The sequence below is a fragment of the Lagopus muta genome, chromosome 4, assembly GCF_023343835.1.
Source record: "Lagopus muta isolate bLagMut1 chromosome 4, bLagMut1 primary, whole genome shotgun sequence".
Taxonomy (NCBI): domain Eukaryota; kingdom Metazoa; phylum Chordata; class Aves; order Galliformes; family Phasianidae; genus Lagopus; species Lagopus muta.
Genome location: NC_064436.1, coordinates 4881257 through 4893623, shown reverse-complemented (window position 1 = coordinate 4893623; position 12367 = coordinate 4881257). Strand labels below are relative to the sequence as shown.

The following is a 12367-nucleotide window of genomic DNA, read 5'->3' as shown; positions in this document are numbered from 1 at the left end:
GCTGCTATGAGGTCCTCCAAGAGCATTCTCTTCTCCAGGCTGAACAAGCCCAGCTCCCTCAGACTGCCTTCCAAGGAGAGGCGCTCCATCCCTCTGAGCAGCCTCCCATCCCTGCTCTGGACCCGCTCCAACATCTCCACATCTTTCCTGAGCTGGGGGCCCTACACCTAGATGCAATACTCTAGATGGGGCCTCATGAGGGCAGAGCAAAGAGGGACAACCTGCTCCCTCAAAGAGGAACAGCCTGCTACCCTGCCGGCCATCCCTCTTTTGATGCAGCCCAACAGGTTAGGAACGGGTTACGTTCAGGTGTAACAACAGTTGCTTAGCCTGCTGTGAAAAAGCATCCGTATGTATGTCTGCAAGTGTCCCCCATGTTATCTACTAACAGATAAAAATAGATGAGGAGGGTTCTGGCCCCAGAAGCATTCACTGTGTGCCACGCTAGGCACCAGAGCCACTCATTCTTTGACAGGAAGTGGGATCCCTGCTCCGGGATGGCTGCAGGGCAGCTCCAGAGCTCCACTTCTTCTCGTGCACAGCAACAGCACACGTGAGGAAACGCACGGCGCTGCCTTCCACCACACAGCAGAAGAAAGGGCGTTTCATTAAGGAGCAAGCACCTCCAACGTGATCACTGGCATCACACTGGGGCGCTCAGGCTCCGTAACGGAGCAGCGCAGATGCTGTAGGCACCTTTGCAATCGTGACAGAGGCACACAACGCTGACGGGCCTTGAGCCCATCTTGCCGCCCTTCCCCAGGTGACCCCGCGCCTTCCCCGCGCCGCTGCGGGCAGAGATCTGCAGCCGCTCTGCACCGTGCCCTGCAGAGGGAGGGAGGGCTTCAAACAGCGAGCGCGCTCCACTTCTAATCCTGCTTAATCCCACGGGGGGGGGAGGGTGCATCAAAAAAAAAAAAAGCAAAAAAAAAAAAAAAAGCGACTATTTTCAGCATCCACCTGGACAGATCGGCAGCGCTCATCACATTCCCCAGCACGTGATGTGGGCACTGAAACATGTTTTTCATCTCCGGGGCTGCCCAGCACGACACAGAGAACGCAGAACACTCGTTGTTCACGCGCTTACAGGCGGATGGCACCCAGAGGAAACGTCCGTCCCGCCGTTCTCTCTCCCCGCCGGCTCACGCTCAGCGCACCTGCGGCGCCGCCGTTCCCGCCGGCAGCGCCGCGCAGCCCCACGCCCGCAGCCCCTCCGCCGGGAGCGGAGGCACCGCCCGCCCCGCTCTGCCGCATCGCCCACCGCAGCGTCCTCCCCGTCCCTTACCGGGCTCGTGTTCGCCGGGCCGGTCGGACACCTCGATGACCAACAGCTCGCGGCCCTCGGCGCTGCGTCCCACCGTGTAGATCCTGCTGATGGCCGGGCACTGCAGCCACACGGCAACCAGCGCCTCCCGCAGCTCGGCGTAGCGGTGGTATTCGAAGGAGATGCCCTCTTCGGCGCTCAGCCTCCTTCGCCGGCTGCTGCCCGTCGCCGCGGGTTCGGCCGCCCGGCAGGCAGCGAGCAGCGCGCCCAACGCCAGCAGCAACAGCCGCAGCTCCCGCGCCGCCATCCCGCCCGGCTCCTCCGCCTGCGGCCGCGCAGCTGCCGCCCGCCCGGCGGGAGGGGGAGAGGAGGAGGCGGGCGGGCGGGGAGGGGCCGCCTGGGCCGGGAGAGACGCCGGTGCCCGCGGCGGGAGGGGCTCGGGGCGTGCCGGGTACGCACGGCCGTGTGTGAATCGGCTGTTGTGAGAGCGTTGCCCTGTAAGGGGGCCGTGCGGCGAGCACCTGAGTGAACGGGTTCAGCCCCGTGCCTGCGTGATTGCGGAATAACGCCGGGGATACCGGATACTACTGGCTCAGAGGGCAAATCCCGTTATTCTCTACGGGAATGCTCCCAGAGGAGCTGCTCAAGTAAATACCCAGGCAACGCTTGGGGCGGGGTGGCTGGAAGACGGCGTAGAGGAAATGGACCTGGGGTGTTGATTGGTGCTCAGCTGAACGTGAGCCAGCAGTGTGCCCGGCTGGCCAAGAGGGCCGACGGCATCGTGGCCTGCATGAGGAATGATGTCAGCAGGAGCAGGGCAGTGATGGTCCCCCTGTACTCGGCTCTGGTGAGGCTGCACCTCGAGTGCTGTGTCCAGTTTTGGGCCCCTCGCTGCAAGAAAGACATTGAGGCCCTGGAACGTGTTCAGAGAAGGGCAACAAAGCTGTGAGGGGTCTGGAGCAGAGGCCTTATGAGGAGAGGCGGAAGGAGGTGGGAATGTTCAGCCTGGAGAAGAGGAGGCTCAGAGGAGACCTCATTGCTCTCTGTAACTACCTGAAGGGAGGTTGCAGTGAGCTGGGGGTCGGCCGCTTCTCTCGTGTCATTAGTGATAGGACTAGAGGGAATGGCTTCAAGCTGCTCAGGAGAGGTTTAGGCTGGACGTTAGGAAATGCTACTTTTCTGAAAGAGTGGTCAGGCACTGGAATGGTCTGCCTGGGGAGCTGGTGGAGTCACCGACCCTGGAAGTGCTCAAGGAACGTTTGGATTTTGTGTTGGTTTAGTGAGAACTGTTGGTGATAGGTGGATGGTTGGACTGGATGATCTTGAAGGTCTTTTCCAACCTTGGTGATTCTGTGTGATCAGTTCTGTGCTCCGGCACTGCCTGCAGTCAGCTCAGCCTGCTCCGATAGAAACTGTCAAAATGCCCCAAACAGACAGCTGAGAAAGGCAAATCCCCAGCGAGCAACATCCACATCAGGTTTATAAATTTCCTGCCGCAAGTAGAACCCTGTCTCTGGTTATTTAACACCTGGTTTGCCTCCATCCTGTGATCTAAAAGACTGAGCCCATGGCACATCCTCTCCCATCACTGGTCTATACCAAATCAGCTCTCAGGAAGTGCTACAAACAGCCCTTTGTGAACCTATGGACGTTCCCCTGCACGGTGGCTGTCTGGTTCCACAGCAACATCGTGGAAATAGTATCTCTAGGGGAGTACCATCATTACCACTGATGTATAGAGGGGACATAAGGAAGACGATTTTCACACTCAGGGTGGTGAGGCAGAGGCACAGGTTGCCCAGAGCGGTGGTAGGTGAGACCCCAATCCTGCAGACAGCCAAAGACAGGCTGGAAGGGACTTTGAGCGCTGATGGAGCTGTAGGTGTCCTTGTTCAGTGCAGTGCAGTTGGACTAGAGGACCTATAAGGATCCCTTCCAACTCAAATGGTTGTATGGTTGTACGACACCAATGTGGAAATCCATCCAGTACCAGAAACTCAGACCTGGAAAAGTAGTTCCCATATGGTACATCTGTATGCATGACACGTATGTAAGACACAGGCACCAAAGTGCCTGCACTCCTTTGCAGTTTTTCCCTTTCAGCCTCCTGACATTGTTTCCTTATTCCACAATCATTGTTGAGGTCCAGAATCCCCACACTCTGGAGCAGCTTTCAGTGGCTGCTCCTAAAGGCAATTTCTCCAAAATATAATGTATAGTTGACACAGAAATCAGCTCTGTTGATCTATCCAATCCACGATTCCTCCACATATTCTCATGCATACATTTTAAAATTCTTTTGACTTGCCTCAATCTGTCCTATTCAGCAGATCGTGACTCACCACAAGCCTATAAATAAACACTGCTAAAGACAGCCCTACCAGGTATTGCAGAGCTTGCTGTGCTTGCCAGGGAGTGGAGGCAAACATTTTTTTTTTGCTTTTTACAGGCTTGAATTGCATCTGAAACGGATCTGATGTTCACATTTGGGAATTGGGAATGTGATTTAAATTGCATGGTAAGTCAAGCTCTACTTAAATACCCTGTCCCTGGAGTTGGATGGGGCCCTGGGCAGCCTGACCTGGTATTAAATGTGGAGGTTGGTGGTCCTGCATGTGGCAGGGGAGTTGGAGATTCATGATCTTTGAGGTCCCTTCCAACCCTGGCCATTCTGTGAAACGAGTAATGCTTCAGCACAGCAATTAGTAAATCACATTGAAGAGATACAAAACACAGTGGCAAATGGCACCTCTAGTAGCAATCAGAGATCACAACAGACAGGTAACTCCAGTGTATTTTCCAGTGCAGCCCTGCAGAGCTAATTTTATCTTTGAATGTTTGAACAGAAGGGCAGTGCTTAAAAGGAAGGATGTGATTCTGCCACCAAGGAGCTGTTAGTGTGAATGACCCAGAACTACTACCCTTACTCCTTGTAGCTGCACTGGAAAAACACCTTGAGAATTCAGAGCCAAGCCACAGAAGGGATGTGAGAAATAGGAGAAATGTCTTGCTGCAGAGGACCGGATGATGAAAAATACCATTAAAACTAGATTTGGTTGTGTTTACTACCCTCACAGATAGAAAATTACAGCAAGAACCACTGCAAAGAAGTGGCCCTGACAGCTATAGGCTTCTGTGGGTAAGGTTCACCAGAAAGCCGTGTCAGAGGGGCAACAGTGATGGGATGGAGATTTGGAAACTATGAACCAGACACCAGTTAGCAATAAATTCCGAGCCAAAACGCAGGTTTCACAGATTCCATGTTCCTATAAAAATAAATGTTTAAAATCACCTTCAAATGACCTCAGCAGTCATCACTTAAAGTATAGGTGAGGAAGAAAAGGTCTTAATGTTTACAAACGTGGTCTCTGCCTACCAACATTCTGTGGTATACCTGGGAAGGTACACTGTGATGTAATAGCACCTATCTCATATTGGTGGACAAAAGGTGTTTGTGCTGCATGAAATAATCCAAAAACAGAAGTAGCAATGAGTAGCAAAGCAAAATAAGGATTTAAATAAGAAAGAAAAAAAAAAAACCATCAGGCAAACCCCAAAGATGCGGTACCTAAAAAAGGTGATGTGTTACTGTCAGATTCATTACTTGTAAACTTCTTGTAGGATGCAATGTATGTTGTAGCTTGGAATTGCTAAGGCTGGAGAGACACTATTTACTAATGAAGTAATGAAGTTTAAGCAGTTGGCTGGCTCACAGTGGTGATTTTGTTGCTGCGTTTGCACAGACACAAAGGTGAGCTAAGAATCAATGAACAGAATCATGGGGACCAGGGACATTCCATAGCACTGAAAGCCCCTTGTATTTTTAGGCTGGGAGTTCAGCAAGAATAAAGCTAAGTACAGCTGCAAGACGAGTGGGAGTTAACAAAGCAAAGAGGATAAGGGCCATCTTTGAAACCTGATTAAAGAGGTTGCTTCCACCACAGAGAGCTCAGGCTGGCAATTGAGCAACTAAATCCTTTTCTTACTGCTGTCTCTGTGTAAGAGTTCCATCTGTAAAACATTTCGACTTGAACAGAAACTGCGTTTCTCCATTAGAGAAATAAACAAAGCAAGACGCTGCATCCCAAATGCTTTTGGTCAGTTTTGTATTAAAAACATATGAAAGGTGTAATACCCATCTTAAACCAAACCACATTTATTTCATCAGTCACAAGTGCAAATACAGCAACAAGTCAGTTCAGCAAATTACAACACTGAAAGGAATGTAATGTAAATGCTAAGTACACTGACAGAGCAACTTCAAAGAGCAGCAAAAACAAAGTTTGTTCAAATAAGAACTTCTATTCTTTTTATCTGTATCCTAAAATAACATAATAAATCTAGATCAAGAATGTCTCTGCTAACTCATGTTTAGCCAGGTATTCTGAGATTAACAGCTTATATTATCCAGTGTGCAAAAGGCCTGCCTGTCCATGCTTTCTATTAACAGATATTTTGGCTATTTGGAAGCAAAATTTTACCCAATACTTAAATTACTGTGCGGATTCCAGTCTGCTACTTGATCTTACACATTTAAGAAGACATATTTTGAAGAAAGAAGTCCAATCTCAGTGAACATAAACAATTCTACCAAAATGATCAAAAGGGGGCAACGTCAAAGATAAAACTGAATAATTTTTTGCAGAAGAAAAAATAAAGCATGGACAGACTCAAGTAATCTCTGTCTTTTTTGCATCATCTTTAAATTGGTAGTTAAAATATATGTGGTGCTTAGGTATAAAATAGAAAGCATTCCCATTAGGAAGATACTGCAGTTTAATTCTTGTGGTTTTTTTTTTCCCTACCACTTAGTAGCCAAGGAAAATGATTTATGCTTCATACCCAATCACGACTTTGCTTTCAAGAAAAGCAAAAGTTGACTACCAGTATTAGGCATCACAATTTTTACACTGGATTTTTAGTTAGCCTTCTTCATCCTGAGTTGCTGCTGCTTCTCTTTTTCTTTATAGGCAATGAATTGAGAGTCCGTGCCAAAGATTCTGTCCCACCACGTGAAGGTCGATGCGTAATTGCCAATAAAGTTCATGTGATGGAAATCATGGAAACGGGCTCCAGCGTAGAAAGGCACCAAATGAAGAGGGTTCAGTGGAATATCGTAGCCACTGGAGGGGAAGGGGAAAAAAAAATCGTTAATTATATTTGGGAAGAAACCTTACTAAAAAATATAGGCATCAATTTGTTCTTTTTGTAATACAGAAAAAAAATATATTTTTTATTTTTTGTTTTATAGGGTCCTGAAGTAACCCTCCTACAACAAAATCCCCTCCTGCCTTCAGCAAATGCTTCTGTTAACAGTGGCTTTTTGGCACTCAGTGACATTTTTCAGCTCAGTTGAGCAACACGAAGAATTCAGCAGAAACACCTAGGAGATGACACAGGCTGATCTCCTGCTTTGTTAAGCAGACTTAGCTGTCTGAAAAGTGATGTTAGTAAAAGGAAATAACAAAAAAACCTTAGTGACAGCAAGCTGTAACTATCAGCCAGCTCAGCTCCTCCTCAAACAGCAGCTCAAATCAACTACAGTTGTAGACTTTCTGCTCTTAATCATTTTCTGCTTACTGCAAGTTCTTCAAAGGTTTAAAACTGAAAATACAAAACCAAAGTAATATTAAAACCAGACTGCTCTGCCTTAAAGCCATTTCGACTCATCTGCTCAGCAGTACTGGAAAGCATCACCACCTAGTGGGGAGAACACAGAATAATCTGTTACAAACACCTGCAGACATTATCATTGAGAGATGAGGTTTCTGTTTTACATGAATTACTTTAGCATGAACTTGTGCTTCTCAGCCTAGGATCAAAACCACCTAAAATGGCTATGGTTTGTACCACGAGCCAGTTAATAGAGACCTGCTCCTCTAAAATCCTTCACACAGCCTACAATAAGGCACCATATGCTTCACAGTGTATATCCAGACAGGAGGTCAAGTGTGATGCTAGTAGGTCAAAAAAATAGTTTTCCCCTTCCTCTTGAACACAGGAAAGAAAAGCTCATTTTCTCAGAGGTGAATCTAAACCATCAAATACTAAATGGAAAGAATTCCTGGAGATGAAATATGAAGTTTTCCATTATTTTTGGCATTCTAAGATGCATGTATGCCAAACATCCTGACAAAAGCCAGGCTGACATCACACTCAGGTGCTCTAGCTCATCTATAGCACTCTTTTGATCAACAAGATTCACTGACTACACAACCTCAAAACAGAACAGAGCTTAGCTCTTTAGACCGTGCCATTCTAAGATGTGTAAAAGCACATGTCATTAAAATAATAATAACAATAATAAAGCAGTAAAGCTCAGCTCAGTGAAAAAGAGACAGGTAATTTTAAGACAGACTTAGGGAAAAGTGGAAACTATTAAAAAGGAACAAAGATCTCACCTGTGCACGTCAATGGTTTCCATCAGGCGACATATCACCCATGCCCACAGAAGAACCACGTGGTTACAGAAGACAACAATTCCAATAAAGAAGCCAGCTCCGAGGATGAGCGTTTCCAGAGGATGTGCATATTCTGCTTGCATTCCAAATGGAGACTACAAAACAGAACAGACAGGAAAACTGTCACCCTTTCTGATTTTCTATACTCCCAAATCAGAATCACTACTTGATGGCACTCCCCACGTCCCACAAGACCCACAGCAAGAGAAACAGAACAATGTTGTGGGTGAAGGGAACAGTCTGGTTGAGCAAAGGTCTAAACACGAGGGTCCTTGCTAAAACAGAAAACAGTACTTTGAGTTGATAATGATTATGATGCCATTAGCAATTCCAGGTGCTTCCATATTAAACCCAAAACCTTCTGCTTCAGCTTACCATTGCCCCTGGCCAAAGAACAGGAATGTTAAAGCATTTGGCAAGCTCCTATCAGCTTTGCAATAGATCCAGTCTTGGAAGTAGAACAAAACAGAAGGAAGCCAAAAGAATTTGTCTTTTAAAGAAAAAAGAAAATCCACAGTCTAAACCTACCAAAATGAACAAGTGCCCATATTGATAGACCAGCTTTATAAATTAATTAAATTCTTATCATTCAAAACCTAAGATAGAACCAAAGCATTTATGTATGTATACAGGCTGCCCAGAGAGAGTGTGGACCCCATCCTTGGAGGTGTTCAAGGCCAGGTTGGATGGGGCCCTGGGCAGCCTGGGCTGGTATGAAATGTGAAGGTTGGTGGCCCTGCCTGTGGCAGGGGGTTGGAGATTCATCATCCTTGAGGCCATTCTGTAATCTATACACACATATGTATATATACATGCATATGCACATACATACACACACAGTCATTCCCACATTTTATTTACCAAAAACGAAATTCCACAGAGAGTTTTCAACAGTGGAATGCTCACATAAAGTTACTAAATTAAAAAACAGAAATAAAAGCAAACCGACAACCTTCAGCATTGCGTTACCAGAAGAAAATGTTAAGCCTACTTTGGCTTAAGGATGATTTTAAAATCATCAGCTTTTATCGTCAGGGGAAGTTCTTAGTGAAACAGCTGTTAGCTTATAGATCACTTCTATATGAAGTGCTACACGTACTTGAGAATGCTGGCCAGAAGCTGCTCCAGCTAGAAGTCTGAGGGGCTGCCAAGAGGAGAATGGCAGCTACTGCTGCAGATCTAAGCACATCACCACACACTCATCAGTTTGCAGCAATGCAAAGTGATGAACAGCCATAACCTGAAAACCTATTGCATCCCTCCCCCCTAATAAGCAGACCATGCTATTAAAAGTGCACCCTTTCACTCTCTTGAAATAAAATCAAAGAACAGCCGGTGCGTCCAGTAACAAAATGGATGGCTGTGCTCAATGCTGTGCTCAAAGAAAGGCCACTGTCAGAAAGAAGCAAAACCCTTAAGTCTGCCAAATGAAGTCTTTAAACAAGCTGTATGAATCTGCATGCACTAGAAGCAACCAAATCAAATCAAGGAATACATACCACAAACTCGTGGTGAACCTTATGGATGTACTTGTATATTCTTTTGTGATGCAGCAGTCGATGCAGGAAATAGTGCCAGGCATCCTCAATCACTGCACATCCAAAACACTGGGCAAGCAGAACATACCTTTAAAAATGAAAAGAAGAGTCAAGAGTTGTAGAAGATACTTGGAAACGCACAGTCTTGAAGGATAAAGGAGTTGACAAGATAGTGAAGGCAGGAAATGTGTATTACTGCTTGAAAAGGTAACATCTGTGCACTGTGATGTAAAAATCTTCATCAGCCTTCGTAGCTCATCTGTTGATATGTCAGAGTTAACGTGCAGTGCAGCAAGCTGTCATTTCAACATCACATCTACAGCCTATAAGGAACACCTGCAATCTAAGACCTAGATACAGAAACCTGCTGGGTATTTGATCAGACAGAAAACAACTAAAAATGATGAACTTCTGTTGTAAAAACAACTACTGGTGAAAAAAAAAAGGCATTTCTAAGTATTGCAGCATTTTTCACCAGTTTAGGGCAAGAGGGAAACATGAGGCATCTTCCCCTCCCCTGAGTAACGCACTGCTGCTGTGAAATAAAATAAGGTGGGGCAAAGAAACACTTAAAAGGAAATAACAGAGAATAAAAAAAAAGCTGAATGATTAAAAAAAAACCCACAGCACATCACCCACTTGTTATCTTACATGAGCCAGTGTGACTCTAGGAAGCTCTAATGAGCTCCTACTGCAATTTAGTCTCAAGGCTGGTTAGCAAATATAGTTTGTTAGCCAAAAAAGTTACGTTAACGTCACAAACTCCATAATGAAGTTTCACAAACTCCATAATGAAGTTTCTGTTACGTGTGTAAGCAAGTGCCATTCAGTATGAACGCACAAAACATATCTACGTACCACCTAGGCATCTCTTCCCACTCATACGGGATGTTGAAGAACTCTGTGAAGTAGTACGTGCCACAGATTAGAGGAAGTTGAATGAAAAAGTGATTGAACATGAGTGTTTTGAAGCACTTCCACTGTTTCTCCCATGTTTCTGGTTTATCCTAAGGAAGAAAAACATAACAAGAAAAATGAGTTACGCATTTCTTCTGCACATAAAACCAAAGACGACTTCAAAGGCAATTTCATCGCACAGTACGAGACAGGTAGCTGGTCTTCCCACCACACAAATTAAACCAGGGAACACCAGTTTCATGGGCCTGGATTTCACAAAGGCTCTCACTTTTCTAAACTGCTTTTCACAGAATCACCAAAGCTGGAAAAGACCTTCAAGATCATGCAGTCCAACCCCCCACCCTATTACCAGTAGTTCTCACTAAACCATGTCCCTCAACACAACATCCAACCATTCCTTGGACATTTTCTGAAGTCTCTCATCAGAAGTTGTCCTTGCCAGCTCCCTTAAACTATTCTTGTTATTTCAGTCATTGTAATTAGCAGGAACGTTTCAGATTCACTAATTCAAATTTAAGTTTATTTCTCTTCTTTGCACCAAAGTGTTGCTATAGCTAAAAGAATACAACAGAAGCTGAAGATAAAAAGTTGTCAAGAAATAAACTGCCTTGAAAAAAGAGGCGTTCGCAGGAAGACACCTTATGAAATCATTGTGATGATTCTAGAAAGTGGTTTATTTCCAATTCCTATTACAAGGAATAGAGAAAAAACTGTCACCAGGATGGGCAGCCTGGTCTAGTACTAAATGTGGAGGTGGTGGCCCTGCATGTAGCAGGGCATTGGAGATTCGTGATCCCTGAGGTCCCTTCCACCCCTGGCCATTCTATGATTCTATGACTCTGTGATACTCTCCCCCTCAGCAAAAAAACCTCCTTTGCCTCCCCAAACCCACTCCTCTTTGTCCCCTCATCACAAACACTCTAATTTTCCTCTGTTCCTTCCAAATTGCTCGCAGCGACTGAGGCCAAACGTGGCCACGTGAAATGGAAACCCCCAGCAGCCAGAGAGGTCAGTGTGCCTCCTGCACGTATCTCTAGGTGGGTCAGCATGCAGCCTGCTGCTTTGTCTTACCGGCTGGATTTTATACTTCTGCATGTAGGGAATAAACTGGAAGATGAATCCTGGCACGCAGAGCAAGAAGTAGGAAGCTTCATGAACTAGAAGCGACCCCCACGTCGCTATCTGGAACTTGGTGTAGTTGTCCAGCATGTAATTCCAGGCATTTTTAAACGGCTGCTGCAGAGGGTTGTCAGGCAGGAAGGAGTCTATATATTCCACTGCCAGGTAAGCAGAGTTCAGGATATTAACGCTGTCGTTCGCTGCCATCGTTCAGGCACAAAACATCACAGTTAGGGCTCTTCTACGGCCGTCTGCGCCTAAACTGAATGTCTGGAAAGGAACAAGCGGCGGTTATTGGTCAGAAAAGAAGAACCTTGGCCGTTAATTAATTCGAGGATCGAAACCGAGGAGCAGGCTCACACAGCCCCTTTTCCTGAAGCACAGCATAAAAGAACGAAGCTCCACACGGGCACAAAAGGCAACCAGCGGGGTACAACGCAAGGAGACGCCCGGCTCGGCCCTCGCTCTGCCCGCAGCCCCGGCCGGGCGGCACCCAAGAGCGACCCGCGGCCGGCCGCCCGCCGGCCCTCGGAGGCCCGACCCCCGACCCCCGCCCCCCGCCTCAACGGCACCCGGCGCGGCCCTCGCTCACCTCGGCGCTGCGGCGGCCCTCTCGCACCGCGGGAGATGGCAGCAATAACAAGAGCGGCGCGGCCGGCTCTTCACCCGCGCCTTCTCATTGGTCGCCCGGTAACCCCGACGCGGCTCTCATTGGTCAGCGGGAGGCGACGGCGGAGAGTCAGGCGTGGGAGGGGGCGGGTCGGAGCTGCCGTGCGCGCGCGGCGATTGGCTGGAGGGGTGGAGTGAGGATAGTGAGACCTCGGCGCGCGGCCAATGAGGCGGGCGGACGGCCGGGTGACGTGCGCGAGGTGATGAGGAGGAGGCGGGCCCGCAGGTGGGCAGGGCGGGGTGCTGCCCTGAGCCCGGTGAGCGCGGCTCTCCGCCTGGGAAGCTTCCTCCTTCCCCCAGGGCCTGGGGCCACCAAGGCATCCCCCTAACAACGGAAACTACAATTCCAGTACGGTGGCTTGAGTACAACCCCTTCAGAACCACCCCATTCACTAAAC

The 12367-nt window shown here is 47.4% G+C and overlaps 2 protein-coding genes across 2 annotated transcripts in view; both read right to left on the bottom strand.

Moving 5' to 3' along the window:
• The window catches only part of CPE (carboxypeptidase E), a 42931-nt gene extending 41309 nt beyond the window's left edge, over positions 1 to 1622 (bottom strand). The window contains exon 1 of the mRNA XM_048942376.1: positions 1286 to 1622. Within this exon, the coding sequence (XP_048798333.1) occupies positions 1286 to 1571 (286 nt within the window). The 5' untranslated portion in view covers positions 1572 to 1622. The remainder of the gene's footprint in view (positions 1 to 1285) is intronic.
• Positions 1623 to 5404: 3782 nt separating this feature from the next.
• Positions 5405 to 12019, bottom strand: MSMO1 (methylsterol monooxygenase 1). The gene is made up of 6 exons (XM_048942384.1): positions 11893 to 12019; positions 11253 to 11570; positions 10122 to 10270; positions 9225 to 9351; positions 7666 to 7820; positions 5405 to 6387 (listed from the first exon to the last, which is right to left on the bottom strand). Exons 2-6 carry the CDS (start codon positions 11505 to 11507, stop codon positions 6183 to 6185), a joined length of 891 nt encoding a protein of 296 aa, XP_048798341.1. The 5' UTR covers positions 11508 to 11570; positions 11893 to 12019; the 3' UTR covers positions 5405 to 6182.
• Positions 12020 to 12367: the final 348 nt, after the last annotated feature.

Coding starts and splice junctions, on each gene's coding strand:
- MSMO1 (XM_048942384.1), bottom strand. CDS start 11,507: ATGGCAGCGAACGACAGCGTTAATATCCTGAACTCTGCTTACCTGGCA. Junction 7,821..9,224: donor AGGTTCACCACGAGTTTGTG/GTATGTATTCCT, acceptor TCTGTTTTGTAG/TCTCCATTTGGAATGCAAGC. Junction 6,388..7,665: donor GAAACCATTGACGTGCACAG/GTGAGATCTTTG, acceptor CTTCCCCTCCAG/TGGCTACGATATTCCACTGA.